General features: G+C 42.4%; 3 protein-coding genes across 4 annotated transcripts; all 3 read right to left on the bottom strand.

The window, feature by feature from the left end:
- Positions 1-713: 713 nt before the first annotated feature.
- LOC109463567 (N-acylneuraminate cytidylyltransferase-like) lies at positions 714-8,790 on the bottom strand. The gene is made up of 12 exons (XM_019760404.1): positions 8,689-8,790; positions 7,374-7,478; positions 6,292-6,428; positions 5,101-5,269; positions 4,424-4,550; positions 3,973-4,103; positions 3,304-3,426; positions 2,669-2,809; positions 2,014-2,097; positions 1,598-1,667; positions 1,137-1,282; positions 714-839 (listed from the first exon to the last, which is right to left on the bottom strand). Exons 1-12 carry the CDS (start codon positions 8,743-8,745, stop codon positions 714-716), a joined length of 1,416 nt encoding a protein of 471 aa, XP_019615963.1. The 5' UTR covers positions 8,746-8,790.
- An 890-nt stretch (positions 8,791-9,680) lies between these two features.
- On the bottom strand, positions 9,681-14,054 carry LOC109463592. The gene is made up of 5 exons (XM_019760449.1): positions 13,334-14,054; positions 12,543-12,699; positions 11,889-11,984; positions 11,507-11,639; positions 9,681-11,175 (listed from the first exon to the last, which is right to left on the bottom strand). The coding sequence occupies exons 1-5, from the start codon at positions 13,946-13,948 to the stop codon at positions 10,341-10,343; spliced, it is 1,836 nt and encodes a 611-aa protein (XP_019616008.1). The 5' UTR covers positions 13,949-14,054; the 3' UTR covers positions 9,681-10,340.
- A 547-nt stretch (positions 14,055-14,601) lies between these two features.
- On the bottom strand, positions 14,602-20,284 carry LOC109463562. 2 transcript variants are annotated; one of them, XM_019760401.1, is made up of 5 exons: positions 20,179-20,284; positions 19,174-19,410; positions 18,100-18,162; positions 16,242-17,456; positions 14,602-16,166 (listed from the first exon to the last, which is right to left on the bottom strand). In XM_019760401.1, the coding sequence occupies exons 1-5, from the start codon at positions 20,222-20,224 to the stop codon at positions 15,145-15,147; spliced, it is 2,583 nt and encodes an 860-aa protein (XP_019615960.1). In that variant the 5' UTR covers positions 20,225-20,284; the 3' UTR covers positions 14,602-15,144. The 2 variants fall into 2 exon arrangements, 1 of the variants encoding a protein (XP_019615960.1); XR_002139831.1 differs by lacking the exons at positions 14,602-16,166; positions 16,242-17,456; positions 19,174-19,410; positions 20,179-20,284 and adding an exon at positions 17,775-17,832 and having other exon boundaries at positions 18,100-18,163.
- Positions 20,285-20,794: the final 510 nt, after the last annotated feature.

The following is a 20,794-nucleotide window of genomic DNA, read 5'->3' as shown; positions in this document are numbered from 1 at the left end:
GAAACTAATTGCATAAAGAACTTCTCAAGATGGTCCAGAAAACCATAATTTGAACTATAATAAACTATGAATACGATATTTGCTAGCAAATACGCCAATATACGTCTGTAAAAATATTGCCTACTTAGACACTTGTTATAAAATATCTTACAAAATGTAGCTGACTTTAAGTTACGCTTTTTAAAAGCATTAATAAAGCTATAACTACAATATTTGCTAACAAGTGCATAATTTGTCAAACCCTTGTCCAGCCAGTAAAATCATTGCCTACTTAAACATTCAAAATATGAAGATTTTACATAATACATGCTTTGTAACATATTCATAAAGCTTTATATATTCTATATTTGCCGCCAACAAATGCACGATATGCCACCCCTCCTCCATTTATACATACGGAATGTGAAAACATAACCCCAAGTTTACGGAGGTAATAACATGCATGATTTTATCATTCTTGTTATGTTTACCGAAGGAAAAAACCTATAGGTCAATGACCTGAACCAAACGACTGTCCCCATGGTAACAGGTGTTGGGTTACATCATGTTGCAATTTTAAAGCAGGAGGGATTTAGTCTCCTGTCACCATATATATGAATGTTTGAGTAAGAATTAACAGAGCAGATCATATGCGAAGGTAAAATTATGCATTTGCTTTGCAAATGTTACCGTTCTAGTTATAAGTAACTTCTTTAATACGTAGAATAACTTCTTTAAGAAGGGATCTCCGGTTGAGACGGAATCTGCTCGGTCTGGAAGACGCGTGTTGACGCTGGGAAGTTGCCAGTCGCTCCGTTGGTGGGTCCCAGAGTCGGCTCCACTCCACATTTCAGGAGCAACTACATGGCGAAGGTTAACAACACATAAATAAAGTTAATGATCCCCACATGAAAATAACATAATGCTGCATGTATGAACTATTCCTATTCCTATGTAACAACAAGGTAGAAAGGTGGTCTTGGGGTCAGTGGAGAGTTTATAGGCGCTAGGCGCTACCAACTGACCCGGCCGATTTTAGCCGAATCGTTAGAGCATCGGGGTCTAAACTGCTGCCCAGGTTTGGCGTGGGTTCGATCCCCGGCCCGTCTTTCTGTTTCTACTCTCCTAATTCGTACAGAGAAAAGACCACATCTGACCTGTTCGCAGAACTCCCTGAGCGCGCCCTGGCCACCCCTGTACGTGGAGACGACGTGAGAGTGTTTCTGTACCTCCGTGTCGGCGTCAGACGGGCAGCCCGACATTCCCGCCTTCTTAATACACGTGATGTCATCGATACCACAGCCTGTAGACAGGAACAAACATGTGTAAAACTTAGTAAAATGTTTAACTTTATTCCAAGGGGGTCTGCATGCCCTTTTTTGTAAGGCGTAATCAGGCCTTACAGGCGCAGTGTACGTGTGAATCAGGCTTTTAGTCTTATTAATCCGTATGCAGCCTCCCAAAAAATCAACGTAATTCGTAATAGGACATTAGCCGCAAAGCGTAAAGTCGTAATCAGCTCTGAGATTTTAACGTAATTCAAATTCAGATGAATAACAGTTCAGCCTTGCTTCAAAAAGATTTCTGCCAACACAGATAAAGTTTAAAGAGAATTTACCCATGAATCCGATGTTCTGCCAATCAATGTTGAGCTCCTGGCGCCAGCTGTCAATCACTTCCAGCTTATCCTGTAACCATGGAAACCGTCCGATTTGAAATATTGTCTTATCCGCCACGTTTTTGTATCTGTACACTTAGTATAACCGCCCCTCGGCGTAACACACCAGCTTCGCAGGCACGCGGCGCGGTGACAGCTGGTTATATTGCACCGAACGACTTGTTACATCTAACCCTTGAACTTCTAACTCTAAACATTGTTTAAAGCTATCTCTGCGATAGCTCTGATACTTGAAGGCATTAATATTTCTTGTTCTTTTTTGAGCTGGTCTTAGGTACTTAGTACTTGGTACGTCCACCAGTAAAATGTTGCAATTTCTTCAACAAGATAAGAAGGTAGTAGACACTTAAGCTTACGGTGCAGTTTTCTTCCAACTTGAGGGACAGTTTCTTCGCCAGCTCCTTTTGCACTTGACTTTCACCCTGGGCCACCACACGGAACTGAAGCAAAAAATGTGCCAGGGTCATTGATCTATCAGCAAGCAATAAATTAAAGAACTCATCACACTTCTTGTTAACTTAAGAGTATCGGTGTCCGTCCCGGTGTGAGTCGATCAAATATAGTCTTGTACTTAAATTGGTGTGTTACGTCTTTTGGCGTTTATTTTTTACAAATTAAAATGAAAAAAAACATCCGCATCTTCTGGACTCCAATTACAAAATCAATTTTTATCATACCAAAAATCAAAGAAGGCCTACAAATTCTACCCTCCATAGCACGCCAAAAACTGGGGGTTTGGGGGGGTCTTCAGGGTCTTTGGGAGTTTTTATGAGCTATTTTCTGATTACATATAGACAACATAGCCAGCCTGGTTGAATTACCCCGTTTTTTAGAACTGGGCTAATCAGAAAACAGCCGAAGACCACCAAACCCCCAGTTCTATAAGCCTGCTACGGAGGCTATACAAATCCACCGTGATCATGAGTTACAGCTGTGAACACACAAGCATGACGAAAAACATTCCCCTCCCGCGGAACGATATCACCTTCCCCGGATGTAAAAAGAACGCACCTCTATCCCGTTCCTCTGTAACATGTGGATCCCTGCGATGTCCGTGGCCTTGAATGACCTGAACTCCTCTCCTGTGGAGGAAACTTGGACTTGACCGTCGAGAAGCGTCCCGTCAATGTTCACCACAACCAGCTTCATTTTCTGTGGACAAATCGTAGAGGAAAACCACCAGTTGTTTCGTGTTCAATACTTACTTATAGCACAAATGTAGTAGACTGGTTTATTAATAAATTCCACATGTTGAAAGTCTTGGCAGCCTTACGGCTGAATTGTAGACTTCTTACAACTTTCGAAACGTTCGGAAGTAATCTCCGCAATTTATCCAGCAGAGTTTGAATTGTCTTTGAATATTGTTTACCTGGATGTCTAATCTTCATTGACAAAGACAGTTAATCAGTTCATTAGTTTATTGGATTCTTACAACTACTAGTAAAGGTAATGAATAAACAGGAAAAATACAGTAATATCTTATTTAAACTATACAAACTAATTGATCTAGTAGGTTCAACTTCTTGAGGCAGTTGTAGACGTACGAACATATGGAGCTAATGATACATGGTTTGTCAAGTTTCATAAGGAATACGAATTTTACTGTTTCATCTAACATGACTAGTGCTGGCATTTGTAAGCCCCACCTTGGGTGCCCGCCCGTGGTAGCCGAACCGAAGAAGCCTCTGCTCCGCCAGTTGCCAGTCCTGGTCCGTGTCGATGTCGATACTGTACTCCGAGTCCATCACAAGGCACCCCATCCGTCCGCCCTGGGGTAGCAATCAATCAATCAGTCAACCAATCAATCAATCAGTCAGTCAGTCAGTTAGTCAGTCAGTTAGTCAGTCAATAAATCAACCAATCAGTCAGTCAATCATCAACTAACCCCATCCGTCCGCCTTGCAGTATCCATCAATCTATCAACTTTATTGCGAAACCATTCTAATGGATACCGTGGATAGCAAATTGGTAAACAACTATTTATAGTGAACAGGAACTACGTACTAAAATGATAATATGAAAATCAGAATACACAGGATGCATTCGTAATATACGTATATTACATTTATCTGAGATAACACAATCTCTTTTGCACATAGTGCTAGATATATAACATAGAAAGGATGCTCTCGACTGACAGGCCCGAAGGCCTATATGCCTGGGGGAAAATTCGTGAGAAAAACACGTACTAAAAGTACTCAGGAACTGGATAGATTTTCATGGATGAAGATCTTTCATCGGTGAAGATTTTCATTTTTACAAGCTTCATTTTATAAGCTTCATCTTTGAGGAAGATGGTATGTAAGTAAGTTTACCTGTAGAACCCCCTGTTGTTCCACATCACGAGTGAAGATGTAGAAGGCTCCGTTCTCTATCAGCTCTCCTGGCCACTGCTGCCGCATGGGGCGGTTATACAGGTCAAAGTTCAGGGGGAACGTCTGCATTCCTAGAGGCACAATGGAGAAAAATCCATCAACGACTACTTAAAGGCATCCAATGCAGTTTTAGGGCATGGAAACCCTAAACCAATATTCTAGTCATTTATCTACATATTCAGTTGAAGCACACTATCCCAATGTATATTGATCCTCGTCGAGCAAAAATTCCCACAATTCTGACATAAAATTGTTAAATTGGACGGGCCCTTGGCTGAATTTTAGGGTACCACCCAAAAAATACAGGACTCGTCTTGGGGCTTGTTTCTGTAGTTTTAAGTACCTGTTACTGTTGTTGTGCAATAAAGTTTGACTTTGCCTTTTATCTCACCATATTTGGGTGTAGACCAGCGAAGTTGATGACGTCTGTACACCGAGAAGACGGAATCCTTCCCGTCCTGGAGCATCATGCGCACGCCTTCCTGCACGTGGAACGGATGCACGCACGGACAGGTTGCCTAGGAGACAAAAAAAAAATAGAAAAGTAACATTTGCAAAGCAAATACATAATGTTTACCTTCGGATATGGTCTGCTCTGTTAATTCTTACTGAAACACATTCACATACATGTATATGGTGGCAGGAGTCTAAACGCCTACTATGAAATAGCAACATTATGTAACACAACATCAGTTACCATGGTGACAGACGTCAACAAATAAGGTCATTGGCCAGGTGAGAGGTCACTGTTTGGAGAAGAAGAGGAAGAGGAAGAAACTGAGCAAAAACAATATGTTTTCCTTCGGTAAACATAAATATCGTCTGCGTCAGTGGCAGAATACTACAACTCATCTTGAGACCTTTAAAACGTCTTTTGTTGATCTTTTTTCGTCAAAGTTTCCATCTTTTTGAGGGTATATAAGAAGAAGAAGAAGTTTTAGGTTTCCATAGTTAGAAACACATTTCTGGGGAATAGACACAACCGAAAAATTATGACCATTGTTGATCTTCAAATTTCTCCTAGTAGTACGTTTGACATTTTTGTAGCTAGATGATGATTGTCGGCACCTGAATGTGGACGATGATGTCGACTTCAGGGTGGTTTCTGACAAACTCGTCGATGGCCGTCCAGGAGTTGCACTTGTCGTGAGACACCTGCTGTCCGCGCATGTGCACCTGCGCACCGCACCTGCGCGCTGTGGCCGCGATGTCGTCATGGTCTGTGGACACCCACACGCTACATTAAAACATCGATAAATGTTAAAAATTTCGGTAGAACATTACGGAATTAAACTAGAAAGGCAACATTTGCAAAGTAAGTGCATTATGTTTACCTTAACATGGTCTAACCTAACAAACTACTGTATGTATTCTTACTCAAAGCCAAATACATTCATATGTATGGTGAGCAGCCCTTCCAACTCTGTTCTAGATTTTGCCCATTTTGCCCACAGAAAATCGAAGATGAATTTCATTTTATCATGGAATGCTCTAGATATGATGTCCTACGCGATAATCTATTCAAATATCTCACTTCAAATACGACAGATTTCAATAGACTTGTTGCTACAGATAGATTTGATTATATATTTAAATGCAACAGCGAACACAATGCAAAAATAGGTAAATACATAAAAGACTGTTTTGTTATCAGAAAGAATACTGATTTGCTGTCACATGTACCCATAGATAACTCCGCCTGATTGTAAAGCCTAAGCTAACTTTTGATTATCTCTTTTCTATATATAAGTTGTTAAGTTTTATTCTATACCTATCTATTTTACTATGCTACTTATTGTTACCTACTAGTATTTGCCATACAATGTACCCTGTACAATTGTCGTGCAATAAAGTTCTTCTTCTTCTTCTTCATAATGTAACCCTACACCACAGGATGTTGCTACAACACCAGTTACCATGGTGATAGACGTCTGGTCCAGGTCATTGACTTAAGTTGGTTGTTTAGAACGGAAGAAGAAGCGAGCAAAAAAAAAAAAAACATGTTTCCATCTGCAATGTAAAGGGCCGTGACCACAAATTGAACACGCGTCCGGTTCGAATGACGTCACATCGAATGTGATTCGGGTTCAAAAAGAGTCCGGGAAGTTGACCAAGCGTGTGGTATCTGAAGAGTCAGGGGGTAGAATTCAGCTCGTTTTTGTACTTACGATTACTGGTTTAAGACGAGAACACCTATGTACACAAACAAACAAGCCCCAAACGACCACTTTTGAGAAAAAATAACTTTTTTTTTCAAACCTGTCCATGACGTCAGAGTCCAGCGCTGCCCTGATTCCCCAGCCGATCAGTTCAAGGTCACCCAACATCTTTATGTTCTTCATGGGGATACCCTTACTGCCACCTCTCGCCAACATCAGCACGGCAACGTGGGGATCCTGAACGGTTCATTTAGTTAATAGTTTATTTGAATTCACCACAAGAAACACAAGAGGAAGGGAGGACAAAACACCTTTGCAAGTTCACTCTCAGTCACTACAATTCAATACAAAATTATAAATAATAACTTACATTATGTACAGTACATTATATACATTAGCTGGTGTGTTACGCCGAAGGGCGGTTATACCGGCTATACAGATACAGAAGCTGGTGTGTTACGCCGAAGGGCGGTTATACCGGCTATACAGATACAGAAGCTGGTGTGTTACGCCGAAGGGCGGTTATACCGGCTATACAGATACAAATACAGATGCGCTGAGACATGAAAATGTAATAATTAAAAACTGTACATGAAGCTAATTTGGCAAGGCAGTATCCATTAGCCAGAGGAGTTTGTACGGTCATCTATGGTAGCTAATGGACACTCCTCTGTCCAATGGACACTGACTTGCCACCATATGATCTGCTTACAGATTAATAGGAAAATGTCAGATATGCTTCAGGGAGCCACACCACTAATCACTACTGTCGTGTCTACACAACAGGGATGACCTCTAGGTCATATGGGGTCAGGGGTCATGCTACGTGCATGTTATTAAATGGTGTCACCCAAATACTCACTATGAAAGTGTAGCATCAATCAATCAATCAGTCAACTTTATTGCTCAGCAAATGTCACTGGTACAATGTATTTATTTTTTATTTATCGAAATTTTCAGAAAACTCTGGGAGGGGTCAGCAACAGGCAAAGAAGAAACAACAGGGGTAGATACATAAACTATACTAAAATAGAATTCTAACAGAGCTAGTCTATAGTGATACTAAAGCTAAACTATCGTGTTTTCTTGTTGTTAAGGAGAGTATCATCATTCTGTAATTCAGGAGATATGTCAGTACAATCAGCTAAAGCACAACAAACTTCTCGTCAATTCCACGCCTACCTCCTTGCCGAACCGCCGCCTCCATTCCGCCCTCAGCTCCGGTGTAGGGTTGAACCCCATCTTCTCATAACGCGAGTTCGGCACGCAGCTGTTCATATTCAGCCTCTGGGAAGTTTTAAAAACCAAAGAATTACTCATTGGATCTTATTATATATATAAACATGTACCAGCTGGCAGTAGAACAGAAATTACATAGTATCAATTTAACATAACCGGCTTGACAGGTTTACAACAAGACTGTCTGGGTCCAAAAAGTGGAACTAAGATTCTATGAGCCCTAAAATGTGTAACTTCTGTAGTTCTGCTACAACATAGAGCAAGAAAAAAATTCGTGGGAATGGCTCTTAGCTGTTGAAGGGGACATCAGCTTTATGATTATGTCCAACTTGAAATATGATTTTTAAAGTTGAAAAGGTTTTTTCTTTGCGACCGAAGACTGTTAGTACTACGTAACTACATTAGGCCATGTTGATTTGATTATATGGATGACATCCTCTGGGAACCCCAAAACTGATGCGCGCGTGCGAATAAAAAAAAAGTTTTGCAAAAAAAAAAAGTTGCTTTCACTATGAAATCTACGTGGTCATGAAGGTTGAACAAATGGCACAGAATATGTTATGGCGAATAATCTACTCTTCGAATTCATTTCTTTACATTTTTGTCTTTTTTCCTTTGATTTTGGCATTCTACGACATTGGTATCGTTTCTAAATGTTTTCCTTGCTACTTATGGTATATTTTTGCTCATTTAGCAACTGTTTTGCACGATTTACAGTATGGTTGAAAACTTTTTTTTTTTGGAAACGGCCGAAAATCCATGCGCGCGCGGATGTCATCCATATAATCAAATCAACATGGCCTTATGGGGGGGTGCGTCGGCTGCAGTTCACCTGACCTCCGCTAGAATTATGCGAAACATTTCATTCCCTCCTGCCTTCGAAATAGTCAATCCTAAGAATAATGGATAAAGAAACTTATAAGAGACTAAACAAATAAGTTCAATGCTTTCTATTGTTATATACCACAGAAGGTATTTACATGCACAATTGTATACGTGTTATATATGAAAGAGGACGTCAAAAGCAAGAAATGTTTTGTTTGTTCTCAAATATTTTGGGCCATACTTTGTTTATTGCATATTGAAATCAAACGTATTCGTTTATAGTATTTCTCCTGTGCACCCTATTATGGATTTTGAAGCGTCCAGGTTAGTCAGTTCTAAGTCCCTATAAATCAGCTGACCACGTAAACACCTTATAAGGCAAAAATACTGTGTTCTAGAACCTTAAAATCTCAAACGTCTAAGACGGACATACCTGTATCTCACATGACGTCCTTGCCTTCTTCCGTAAAGGGCCGTTATAAGACGACATCTTCCCTGGTCTGAGAAAACCGAGAAACGTCTGGTACAAAAAAGGTTACTGAGAATCCTTCAGATTTACGGAACAAGTTCGACAACTTTTTTCAAGGACAGAGGGACAGGGTTTGAACAGTCTATAATTTTTGGGAGGGAATACTGTTCTTTCGCGCTGTATACTAATTACTTAGTATTGTTCTACGACGTTCTAGTATACTTAAAAATACTGTAAAAGTATAGACAATAAGCCAGTGTTAAATTGTCATTCTCACTGTTTTTTTTAAAAGATTCTTGCTGAAAGTAACAGCATGGACCTCCCCTCAACTGCGGAGTATTTTGGTATGTCCCGAACAGCATTTGACCTTCGTTGAATCCATCCACACGTCACCGGTTTTTGTGTTCTCTTACACATCCCTGATAATAACATAAGTCACACAAATGACGTCATTGTCTCTATGACAACTGTCCATGCATTTAATGATAAAGTAACTACGAAGAAATGGTCTACCAACGACAAGTTTCCGAATTTTCACAATCTTATTTTTAGTAATGGTGGAATTGTTGTTGTCCACCGTATATGCTACGAATGTGTCCTTCATTCTTAAGCACTCTACCGCATATATAACCCCGTCTCGTATTAAAATTCAACATTATTACACGAAATTTGCAAGAATACAGTAGTGAGTTTTAGTCGTCCCAGATTGAGAGAGATTGTGTACATCCGTAACGTAACACAGACTATCTGGTAATTTTATCTTGGCAAGAGAAGGCTCGTCATCTCAAAAATGCGGTTGAACCGCGCGACGAAAACTGTCATTATCTGGTGCAGCCATGAATGAACACAGAATAAAGACTGTATACTAGACCACTTTGGCATTGCAAGACCTTTTCAATGTGGTTTACAAAAGTAAGGTTGCCTGTGTGCTTGAAAAAATTCAGACAGACAAATACTCCATTTTAAAGAAGCGTTCTTTATTGCAATAGGTATGCTATAACTTCTTATTGACATTTCATGGCATTACTCATCTTGATGTATGCAGCAAAGAGGTAGCATTTATCTATGAACAAGTATAGAAACAAGCAAAAAAGACATAATTCCAGGGCTGTACGTAATATATGCGTTTTAGGTTCCCAAATTGCTGTTACACTATTGTCAGTACTGACTAGCATTCTACATTTAAACTTGAGTTAGTACATACATTGTATTGTAGAAGTCACTTAACCTATTGCTTGCGGCATATAATATCTGCCTCTTGTTTACATATTCTTTGGTTCCTGCAATTCATTAGTAAGATTAGTCAGCTATCAAACTTTCGAACGACTTAACAATCTTTTTATGGTCTATTCATGATATTTCCTCAATATTATCATATTGTAAACATGAGTGACAAGCTTAGAGCTATAAGGGAGGAAGTCATTTTGTGCAGTGAATAAAGATTTAGCAGCATTTTTAACCATATTTCAATAACATTGGCTTCTTCCTCTTGATTAACATCTTGCTTAGCTAGATATGTGCCTACATCTAAGAGGGTCTGCATGGGGGGATCCCGGTAACGCTTTACCGTATAATTTAGGAGGGTCAGCAATGCTGACAGGCATGCAGACCCTCATCTAACCGCGAAAAGGCTCAAACTTTAGGGTATCGTCAGGAAAATCTTCTTCGGTATCATCGGCTTGTTCAGAACTCTCACCGGCGGGGAAAACTTCCTCGTTGACCAGATCACTGAATTCTCCAAGAAACTCGTCAAAGTCGTCATCTTCGGGTTCAGCTTCGGTGTCGTCGGCAATGTTCGGGTTGTCGTCGGTGTTTTCCGGGCGGTCGTCGGTGATTTCCGGGCTGTCGTCGGCTCCGTCAGAGTCGTCGGAAGGGAAAACTTCCTCGTTGACCAGATCTCTGAATTCTCCAAGAAACTCGTCAAAGTCGTCATCTTCGGGCTTGGCTTCGGTGGCGTCGGCAATGTTCGGGTTGTCGTCGGTGTTTTCCGGGATGTCTTCGGTGTTTTCCGGGCTGTCGTCGGCTCCGTCAGAGTCGTCGGAGGGGAAAACTTCCGCGTTGACCAGATCTCTGAATTCTCCAAGGAACTCGTCAAAGCCGTCATCTTCGGCTTCGTCTTCGGTGGCGTCGGCAATGTCCTGGTTGTCGTCGGTCTTTTCCGGGCCGTCTTTGGGATCCTTCGGGTTGTCTTCGGTGTTTTCCGGACCATCTTCGGTCTCCGGACACTCCTCCTCATATCCCTCCGCCTGATCGACCATTCCAACAACCACCTTGACCCACTGGCGGAATTTCTCGAGAACACCGCTGATGTCGTTGAAGTTTTCGGCGGCACGGATCTCTCTCCTTGCTAGGTGATGTATCGGGGGCAGCGGAATATCTTCGGGTTCAATACCAATGTCGGGAACCTGGCTCTCATCTGCCGTGCAGACGTGATGACCACGCGGAGCAAACCTAGAGAGGGAAAAATTAGGGCATATCGTTTTAATATTTAGGAATTGTGAAATTCAGCAAAACATTCTGTTTTACCCTCGAGTCTATGGGCGCCGCCATGGTGGTTTGTGACGTCACAGGTCGGCCATCTTGTTTCGTCATTTCTTACACCCTCTTGCTTCTATACTCCTCTATCCTATAAAGCTAGTAGCCAATAAATTACCACACAGTTCTACTTCTTTAACGCAATCACAGTGGCGTTTCGGCGTTTGCTGTCCGTTGTAAGATATTTTTTACCAAAATTGTTTATTGTAATTCCTTTATCATATTTAATAATTCTGCATGCCCTTACTCGTCTTGGGCGCAGTGTAGCCCGGTGTTGCAGGAGCAGTCTCCTGCCGACCCCATCAGCAGGGCCAGGAACCCGCCATGTCCGCACGGCTCCCCCTCCTGGAAAAACGGCCTGCACACCGGCGTGACGATATCTGAGACGAGAAACAAAAACATCAAGAACACAAACATGACATCCCGCCGTGAGAGATCTAATATCATAGCTGTCTATCTGCAGTGTACTGATGTGAAGAGGATGGAAGCCAGATTAAAAAGTATTTACAATGCAAGGGATTTTAGTTGACAATAAGATTTAAGAAAGTCGCATGTGTACTTTTTGTCGAGTCAATAAATCACATTTTTCAAGGTATGTTTAAAGAATTTGATGCAACGATTGAACTTACCAATGAACTCATCCCCCTCCATGTACCCACAGCAGAGGCCGTCCTGGCAGTCCGCAGCGACATGGCAGACACAGCCCTCCTGTCCCTGGACCGCACCTTCAGAGCAGAACCAAACAAACAGATCTAAGAACACCCTTAGATCGGTCTATTAGGCTAATAGACCTATCTTGATCGAACGCTTTGAACCCCCTGTTCTATGTCGAACACCTCCGTCGAACATCGACCCTAGCCTGTTCTATTTCGAACGCCTCCGTCGAACATGGAACCCCCTGTTCTATTTCGAACGCCTCCGTCGAACATCGAACCCCTTGTTCTATTTCGAACACCTCCATCGAGCATCGAACCCCCTGTTCTATTTCGAACACCTCCATCGACCATCGAACCCATTGTTCTATTTCGAATACCTCCGTCGAAACCAGAGAGCAGAATAGAATATGTCGGGGTGGATTTATTATCTAGTCGCTTCCCGAAGCCTGGTGGAGGCTATAAATAAATTTCCTATCTTTGGTTAACATTATCCTCTGCACATACAGAGCATTGTCAATTTACCTCTATTTTTGCTAATAATTGACCACCGTCGGCACTTTCCATGATAGCTATCTGCGATATACCATTCATTCATTCATTCATTCATTCATTCATTCATTCCCTCACCTTTCTTACACTTGCCCATGACACAGAGAGCGTCCCGGCGGCACATGTCGTCCTGGAAGCAGGGATGCCCCTCTCCGTACGGCACCCCGCACACCCTGTCAAACACCGGGCCGAAACACACCATGTCTCCGTCACAGTCGTCATCGTGCACGCAGTTCTGCAGCAAACAATGATAGTTATGGTCAGATCTATTTATATCGAGGTAAGACACACACGCACAATACACTGACACACACACGCATGCGCGCGCGCGCACACACACACACACACACACATACATGAACGCATGCACACACACACACACACATATACACACACACACACAAACATACACGCACACACACACGCATGCACACACACAGACACATGCACAGACACACACACACACAAGTACACAAAATTCTGTATCTGCAGCAGCGCATATATCGATCGTATATTCTGATGAATAGCACCACATCCCGGTAAACAATGTTTTGTCATCAGTAATAGCGACAGTCTGGCTGCTAAAACGCACGTAGACCCTAACCACACACACCACTATAGTCTACAAACGTTGTCACATTTAACCATGAATTTGCCATTTTTCTTTCTTCTCGCTGTATGTAAGAAACAAAACCAAACTGTAAAAAAATCAGCACTAAATGCTTGATCCATAGCGTTAAATTTTAGGCATGATTTTTGCACAACACTGAAAGAGCAACCGAGTCAATTTTTAACTGTAGGTTTTGTGATCTAAATACTAAATAAATTTTCCAACAACGGCTTAGATTTCAGAGAAAAAAAACTCTTACCTTGTTGTCGAAAGGGCTGTCGGGCAAATCTTCCGGGTTAAAGCCTAGCTCGGCAAAGTCGGGCAACTCTAAATCTTCCAGGTCCAAGCCCAGGTCCCCACCTCCCTCCGCGCTTATGGTGTCTATCACGATAGACGCGCCTGTGTCCTTGTCTTCCAGCACTTCTTCATGAACTTTAGCCTTCTCGCCGTTCCCGAGGTCTTCCTCATAAGAGTTGCTGTCTACTTCTTGTAAGTTCCCCTGCTCTATCTCATTCTCCACGGCTTCAAGCATGCGTTCTTCTTCTTGCAGCATTCCATTCACAAGTCCGAACAGACCGTCGAAGCTTCTTTCCCTGCGCTTCAGAATTCCGGCGAAGGGGTTGGCTGGACGACTCTTGGCGACGGAGTTGCTGAGATCTTTCTTCGCGCGCTTCAGAATTCCGGCGAAGGGATTGGCTGGACGATTCTTGGTGACGGAGCTGCTGAGATCTTTCTTCACGCGTACGCGCTGCACGAGGTTTCCGAAGCGGTCATGGCTCCGGACCTCCCGATGGTGACGGAAGAACGCAGCCGAAGTCGACCCCAGCAGTTGTGCAAGCAGTACCACCGCCGCAAAAGCTACAACACACTTCATTGTCTTGGAATGATGTTCTCGTCTTCTCTGACCAGAAATGTCGACGAAATTGTAGTAAGAAATCGGTACCCTTCTTCAGAGAACGATCGGGTGGTTATGACTCACTGTTTACGGATCGTGGGCGTTTATATCCCGTATAGCCGGGACCAGCCACTAATACACACTTAAAAATACAACTACTTTATAATATACATGCATAAAGTATCAAGTATACACAACCCAGCATACCGACAATAATTAAACACTTTTATGATCAAAAGCCTTAAAGAATTCATGCGTATGCATCACTAGAATACTCGTGCTGTTGTGATAGCGTAGTTTAGTTTTAATTCTCCTGCTTTTGGATCTACTAGTGATCGGCCCCTTGAAAAGCTGACGTGTTTTATTCTTTCAATTATATCCGGGATGTCTGTGCATGTCCGTGTTTACAGACCCTGTATATAGCGCATGTATATATGTATATGTGTATACATGTATCGTGTTTATTAGGCTGGTCCAAAACATGCCATGAATTTACTTTACTTTGAATGTCCTTGAAAAGAACTTGGTCATTCGACAACATTTACCAAAGACGCTACGTTACATATTTTAATGTTCTTAGAGCATTCTATACAGTTCTGACGATTCCAATTATTCAGAACGTTACAATTATTACAGTAGATGTACAGCTGGTTGTGTGCCCCTTCTCAACGTGCAACACAAACATGTATGCCCATACATATAGCTTCGTCGTTTTGTATATTATTCGCTTTTCAAGAGGGATTATCTTATTGCGAAATTTACAATGCCTACCAATATAGCACCTCATCCATATGATACTGGTAATTAATTAGATACTAGGATACTAGGATGTTGAAATGATTATATGCTTAGGCATTTGTCCCTAGCACCAGTTTAATACCATTGTGACTTGATAAAACTACATACTGTGAAATATTGAGTCTCAATAACTGACTAACCACTCTCTTTAGTTGGAGATGAGATGAAAAACTACTTGCAAAACTTATCTCCAAATATAACTAAAAGTTACGGTATATATAATAAGCGATATAATATTGTAACGAAAGCTGTGCCGTTAATATATCGACATGGTTGGCCATTTGCCTTCTCGTTCTTCAACCCTATGCTTCCATGTTATTGACTTTTGTTGTTGTTCGTTGTTGTTCTTGTTGTCGTTGTTGTTGTTGTCGTTCTGTTTACCAGAGCATTGCGTCAGCATAGTTTCCCCGGTTTCTGTCCTCCTCTTGCCTGTCAGAGGATGGAATGACGACAGGTTGTTCAGAAAACGAGACGGTCTTCTTCCGCAAACTGTCCATCCGCTCAACAGATGCAGCCTTCCTCTGCAAATTCAGTCGGGTAAACCTGCTATCGTCAAAAACGTCGTCTGTTTCGGCGTTGTTGTTGTTTTCTCCGTTTTTTCCGGGACTTTCGGTATAAAAGAAGCCCGTCGCCATGGTTCGATCCTGGGTCTCGCCGCCACCTGTTGATTCTCGCGAGACTCTGCGAGACATTTCGACGTAGTCCCTTCCCAACCGTCCATGGCTTGCGTGTAATTCGGAGTCTTCTCGTCGTACGTTTGCAGAAGACATGTACGGCCCGGTAGAGCGGTCAACTGATTCTCTACGTGCACCGTGGTTACTCACATATTCCTCAAATATACTAGTACGCCCAGCGTTTAAATTATGGTTGTTATCACCATGCCGTATCCCTGTTGCACTCTGGACGTCTTCGACTGGTTCAAACTCTTCTTGCGGAACGTAGATCACCATTTCTTCCCTCAGAACTTCTGCGGTATGGAAGACGGGCTCTTCAGACGGACTTGTTTCTGACGGCGTGTCGTCGTTCAAGCTCTCAGAATAGTTCGAGTCCGTCTCAAATTCGTCCAGCGGGTAGTATATGATCAGCTCCTCTTTCACGATTTCGGCGTAGTGAAGCGGGAACGGATGTTCTTCGCCGGTTTCTGCTGCGAAATTTCTTTCAGGAAGCCGTGACGTCGTTGCGTATCGTTCTTCTTGTGTTTGTTCTTGGTTTAAGTTCAGTCTGTTGTCGGTCGCCTGGTCTTCGGCAACTGTTCGTCGTTGTTGCGCGAATGTTTGGTGACTGCCGCCGACCAGCAGAAGATTGTCGTATCGGTGAGACTCCTGCACGGCTTCCGTGTCCAAGTTCTGCCGATTTTGCTCTTCCACGTCCCGGTTAACTGGTACATTTCTTGCTCCTCCTCTTCCTCTTCTTGCATTCTCGTCATCACTGTAAGCTTGTGCCGCCGGCTCTCTGGTCGTGTCTGTAACGTAGCGATCTCTCAGTTGTCGTCGCGAAGTTTCTGTAGACGGTCTCACTTGCAGTGGGTCTTCGTCCACGCGGTCTGTCTCCCGATCTAGCACGATGCCTCGGTAGGAGCGGCGTCGGCCGCGCTCGTCGTCCCTTCGGCTATTCTCGTCGCTTGTTTCGTTGTTGAGGTACTCGGTGTAGATTGTAGACGGCCGACGGCTCGACGGCTTTCTCCGTTTTCGTCTGGGTGGAACTACCGGCGGGGGTGTCTCCCTCGCCCTTGTTTGTAGAATTGGAATGACGGGCCCGTAGCTCTCATTTTTCGACGGCTTTTCCCAGTAAAGTAGTTCGTCCTCTTCTGCAGTCTTGAGCGATGTACTCGGTACAATACGTGCGACACCGCTCTGACTATACGGTCTCTCTTTCTTTCTCTCTCTCCTTGTCTCAGGGGGATGGATGGTTACCCTGGTCCAGTCAGTTATGTCTTCGATTGGCCGTGGCTTCTTTTTGGAGCGGGTGGAAACTCGCTGGTAGCTTTTGATGCCGTCTATGGTACGCTCGCGGGGTTTTGCCCTGCCCCTGTGTTCGAGGAACCGACTGTGCCTTGTCTGCTTTGTTCTAGGAGGAGCAACTGGTAGCTTCGGAGATGCAGTACTGATTTGGGTACGCGTGGGGGCGCTGGAGTGAATGGTCTCTGACCGTTGCAGTTTTGTGTAGTGTTTAGTCGCTTTTGGAGACTGCTCCCGAGGTCTTGTTTGTTCCTGGTTTGCAGAAATAGTAACTTTCGAATTTCTTGGTTCAGATTGTGGAGGCTCCTCCCTGGGTCTTGTTGATACTTGATCGTAAACAACGATATTTGGGGGTGCAGTACCGATCTGGGTACGCGTGGGGGCGCTCGAATGGACGGTTTCTGACCGTTGCAATTTTGTGTAGTGCGTCGCCGCTTTTGGAGGCTGCTCCCTTGGTCTTGTTTCTTCTTGGTTTACCGACTGTTGGCTGCTGGGTCTTGCTTGTTCTTGGTTTACAGAAATAGTAACCTTCGACTTTCTTGGTTCTGATTGTGAACGCTTTTTGTCCTTTCGTGTTTTGGACTTCTTTTTTACTATGATAAATGTAGGAGAATGGTCATCATCTTGTGGTGTGGTCATCTGAACTGGACTTGGACTGCGCTTGTATTTTGGTGCCGGGCTTCGCTCAAGTTTCGGCGCTTCTTTGATGAACTGCATGCCACCTAGAATTCCTAAAGAACGAGGCAGTAGACATTGGAATCTTACATTGTTACAAAGATATCATTTCACACCACCGGTATCATATACTAGACTAAGTGTGAGTCCTGAAACATACATTGGAAATTACCTCAGTGAAAGTCGCTTGATTGAAATATGGGAAACTTGCTTCTAGTCCTGTTTTAGCATAAGGGTTACAAAAATAAACAGGATACGGTACCCAAGCTATATGTGCACACTATATGTTTCATACTTGGGTTGTAAAAAAGTAGCAGCATATATATCTTTAGCAAGTCATAGTTACGGAAATTATAGACGAGCTCGAGTACAAACCTGTTTCGGGTTGAACCGGTGGCGAATGGCTGTCTTCTGTCACAGGAGTTATCCTTTCTGCGTACATCAAGCACAGAGTATAAGCATTCATGTTAACATGTTATACTTCTAGTTGGCCTGTTGTTGTTGTTTACAATATGCTGGCTTTACTGTAAAATAGATCACCTAAGCTTCAAAATGCGATAAAAATGGCACAATTTCAGGTTGCGTTAGACGATTATGGGTGTCGATGTTTTTGCGTTGTAAGACGATTGCATTGAGATGTTTCGGGTGTTTAGACTACGTTTTATTAGTGAAAATTGAGTAAATGGTTTATCAACTCACCTGGTTTCAACGTCATTTTCTTCTTTTCGAGCACTCTTATCGGACTTCTACCCTCTATTTTGTCTGTAGAGAAATTAAAAGAAAACATTACAAACTTTCAAAAATATTCAAGGCAGTGCATAATAAAAAGTTGTCAAACTTTTATACCATGGGGGTTCTTCGTTTGTCCTTAAGCGACAAAATGCCCCCCTTACTAAAAATACTGGAATGCACTTTAATGGAGGATTTGCCTTCTGATTTGTCTGTTGAGAATCTAAACAAGTGCTTTAAAAACATTTAGGCATTTCGGCCTGATTTGTGTTTGTGAAAGGTTTTCTTCAGTTTAATAGTGAAGGAAAAAAATCCAATGAAATTTTAGTCACATTGTGAATACCACTGAAGGTTTCGATTGTTTTGATGGTAGTTAAACATGTCCGCTTCGCATCCTTGTGGATTTTGACCTTTTCTTTGTTCGCGGATTAGGGCGGGCCTCAGTTCACCCGAAGGCGGCTAGACAGGTATGTGACCTGGAGTAACCTCAAAACAGACAAGGCCTGGTGATTCTTTAATGGCCTCAACGTGATTTAGTCTGCTACTACCACTGTATTCTATGTATTCATAAAATCCCTGTAAATATTTAACTAAGGCATTAATTTAAGACTAAAAGAGGCTAAGATTTAAGGCTAAAATTCTAGTTATCATGATATGAATGAATAGTTCGTTGGTGTAAAACTTGGCAGCTTGGCGATTGAAATACATTCTACTTAAAATTGTGCATGTTAAAAATTTTATAAGTTATATGAAAAAAAATCTAGTTTTCTCGGAACATAACTATGCGAATAAATCAACATGTTAAGTTTGACGTGCCACGTATACTACTAGTTCTAAGGTCTAAACATTCTTTGATATATTTATCTACTAGTATTTGTACACAGTAGGCAAGGGTTATCTTCTTCTATGGTGTAATCTCTAGCATGTATTAAACTCCTATTGGGTAAGCGGAAAGAAAGTTGAATAGCTTCCATTGTTCATCATATTACTATAATTACTACCAACACAGATGAACTTTCGTGATAATAAAGGAATAGTTCTTACCGGCTACCCAGTCCAGACGACACCGCCTGAGCGCCCTGACCAGGTTAGGCACCGTGGCGCCCTTCCGTCCTGCCATGAGCCGCCACCACTCCAGACTCTTCCTGCACTGGTCCTGAACATCCCAGCTCTGTCTCTCGAACACCAGCACCTCGTCTAACGTCTGGCCAAGCTCCATGGCGAGGATCTTCCACGACGTTTTCACCTCGGATTCCACGATGCCAAATGCGCGGTCCAAATCTACAACAGAAAATATAGGCTACAACCATGTACCAGTAGTGCTATTCTGTCAATATCATGAGTCCCCCCTCTCTCTCGCTCTCTCACTCTCTCTCTCTCTCTGTCTCTGTCTGTCTCTCTCTCCCTCCCTTTCACTCTCTCTTGCATACTGTGTTACCGAGACATTGTCAAATGCAGGGCCTAAATCTGCCACAGAAAAATATCTTACAACTTACAATAGTAGTGCTATTCTTATGAGCAGTATACTATCTCTCATCTCTCTCTTTCCCTCTCTGCGCGTGTCTGTGTGTGTTGTGTGTGGCTTCAATTTAAGAGCAATTAATATCGATATTTAAGTAATTGAGGGGTAGGCAGCAGATGTAACACTGATATCACAGTATCTGCTATGACAAGCTTCAATTCATTCTACTTCTTGAAGAGGTTGTGTAAATATATATAGTTGTTGACTTTTCTGTACTGTGTCCTTGTCTCTGTCCTTGTTCCAACCTCACCTAACATTTTAGTGGTTAAGATGTCCAAATACCAGTACACTTATTAATCCCCAAGCAGATGTATCGGTGGCAAAGTTGTAACCAATCGCAAAACTGTACATGTACCCAACAGACAAGACAATATCCAATGGGTCTGTCAGAAAAGTTCTCAATCTTTTCAGTCAACCTCTGCTTGAAGAGTATACAATGAAGAGCTACCATATAGTATAAGATGAAAAGTAAACTGTTGGCTTTTTTTTACGCATTACAAAAATATGTTTACAAAAAAAGTACTTACCATCCTTGTTGGAATAAGTCCTCCCTCGGGACACTTGGCTCGGCATATTGAAGATTTTTTAAGGCCTGGAACCAATACTTGAGACAAAAAACAGCTGATTTTAACTATAAGCTGGTCTAAGGTCTACCGATGACACAGCTTTTGACAAAAAAGTACAATTATGTCTCAGAGAGTTGAAGACAAGGGCATGAGCCCACATTTTGTCACTGATAGCTAGCTAGCCAGACGCAACTATATACACGCCCATTTAAAAGGTCAGGCGACCCTAACTGGCATCGCACGATAATCTTCTGCACAGCCAAGACCCCATAGGTCGCTATGATATCGAACTGAGACATTGTGTCCAGTTTTACTTGAACTTGCTGATGTCTTTTACTCGCATCTCTTGTCAGATTATGGTCTTCCTATTATTTACAAAGAAATCGGTCAAATTCACCTTCTTTCGTGAGATTTTAGTTGATATATGACCACAGTAGGATAAGGTTTTATCAGGTATGGGGCCCTGAAAAAGTGGGTTGGGTTGTTCAGCAACTTTCCATTGTCTGCTCACATATTTCTTAAATGGCCTCGTGTCCTAACTTAAGCTTAGTGACCCTGTATTCCTCGGTTCACTGGT

This window comes from Branchiostoma belcheri, unplaced genomic scaffold, assembly GCF_001625305.1.
Source record: "Branchiostoma belcheri isolate BF01 breed outbred unplaced genomic scaffold, Haploidv18h27 scaffold128, whole genome shotgun sequence".
Classification (NCBI taxonomy): domain Eukaryota; kingdom Metazoa; phylum Chordata; class Leptocardii; order Amphioxiformes; family Branchiostomatidae; genus Branchiostoma; species Branchiostoma belcheri.
This window is presented reverse-complemented; position numbering and strand designations above follow the sequence as displayed.

What these genes read in the sequence shown, in the direction of transcription:
- LOC109463592 (XM_019760449.1), bottom strand. Translation starts at nt 13,948, where the DNA reads ATGAAGTGTGTTGTAGCTTTTGCGGCGGTGGTACTGCTTGCACAACTG. An exon ending in ACAGCCCTTTCGACAACAAG is followed by an intron (nt 12,700 to 13,333) that starts GTAAGAGTTTTT and finishes TGTTTGCTGCAG; the next exon opens with AACTGCGTGCACGATGACGA. An exon ending in GGAGGGGGATGAGTTCATTG is followed by an intron (nt 11,640 to 11,888) that starts GTAAGTTCAATC and finishes TTCTCGTCTCAG; the next exon opens with ATATCGTCACGCCGGTGTGC.
- LOC109463562 (XM_019760401.1), bottom strand. Translation starts at nt 20,224, where the DNA reads ATGCCGAGCCAAGTGTCCCGAGGGAGGACTTATTCCAACAAGGATG. An exon ending in GACTTATTCCAACAAGGATG is followed by an intron (nt 19,411 to 20,178) that starts GTAAGTACTTTT and finishes TTTCTGTTGTAG; the next exon opens with ATTTGGACCGCGCATTTGGC. An exon ending in GAAAATGACGTTGAAACCAG is followed by an intron (nt 17,457 to 18,099) that starts GTGAGTTGATAA and finishes CTCGTTCTTTAG; the next exon opens with GAATTCTAGGTGGCATGCAG.
- LOC109463567 (XM_019760404.1), bottom strand. Translation starts at nt 8,745, where the DNA reads ATGTCGTCTTATAACGGCCCTTTACGGAAGAAGGCAAGGACGTCATGT. An exon ending in GGACGTCATGTGAGATACAG is followed by an intron (nt 7,479 to 8,688) that starts GTATGTCCGTCT and finishes AAAACTTCCCAG; the next exon opens with AGGCTGAATATGAACAGCTG. An exon ending in CTGGTCTACACCCAAATATG is followed by an intron (nt 4,104 to 4,423) that starts GTGAGATAAAAG and finishes TTGTGCCTCTAG; the next exon opens with GAATGCAGACGTTCCCCCTG.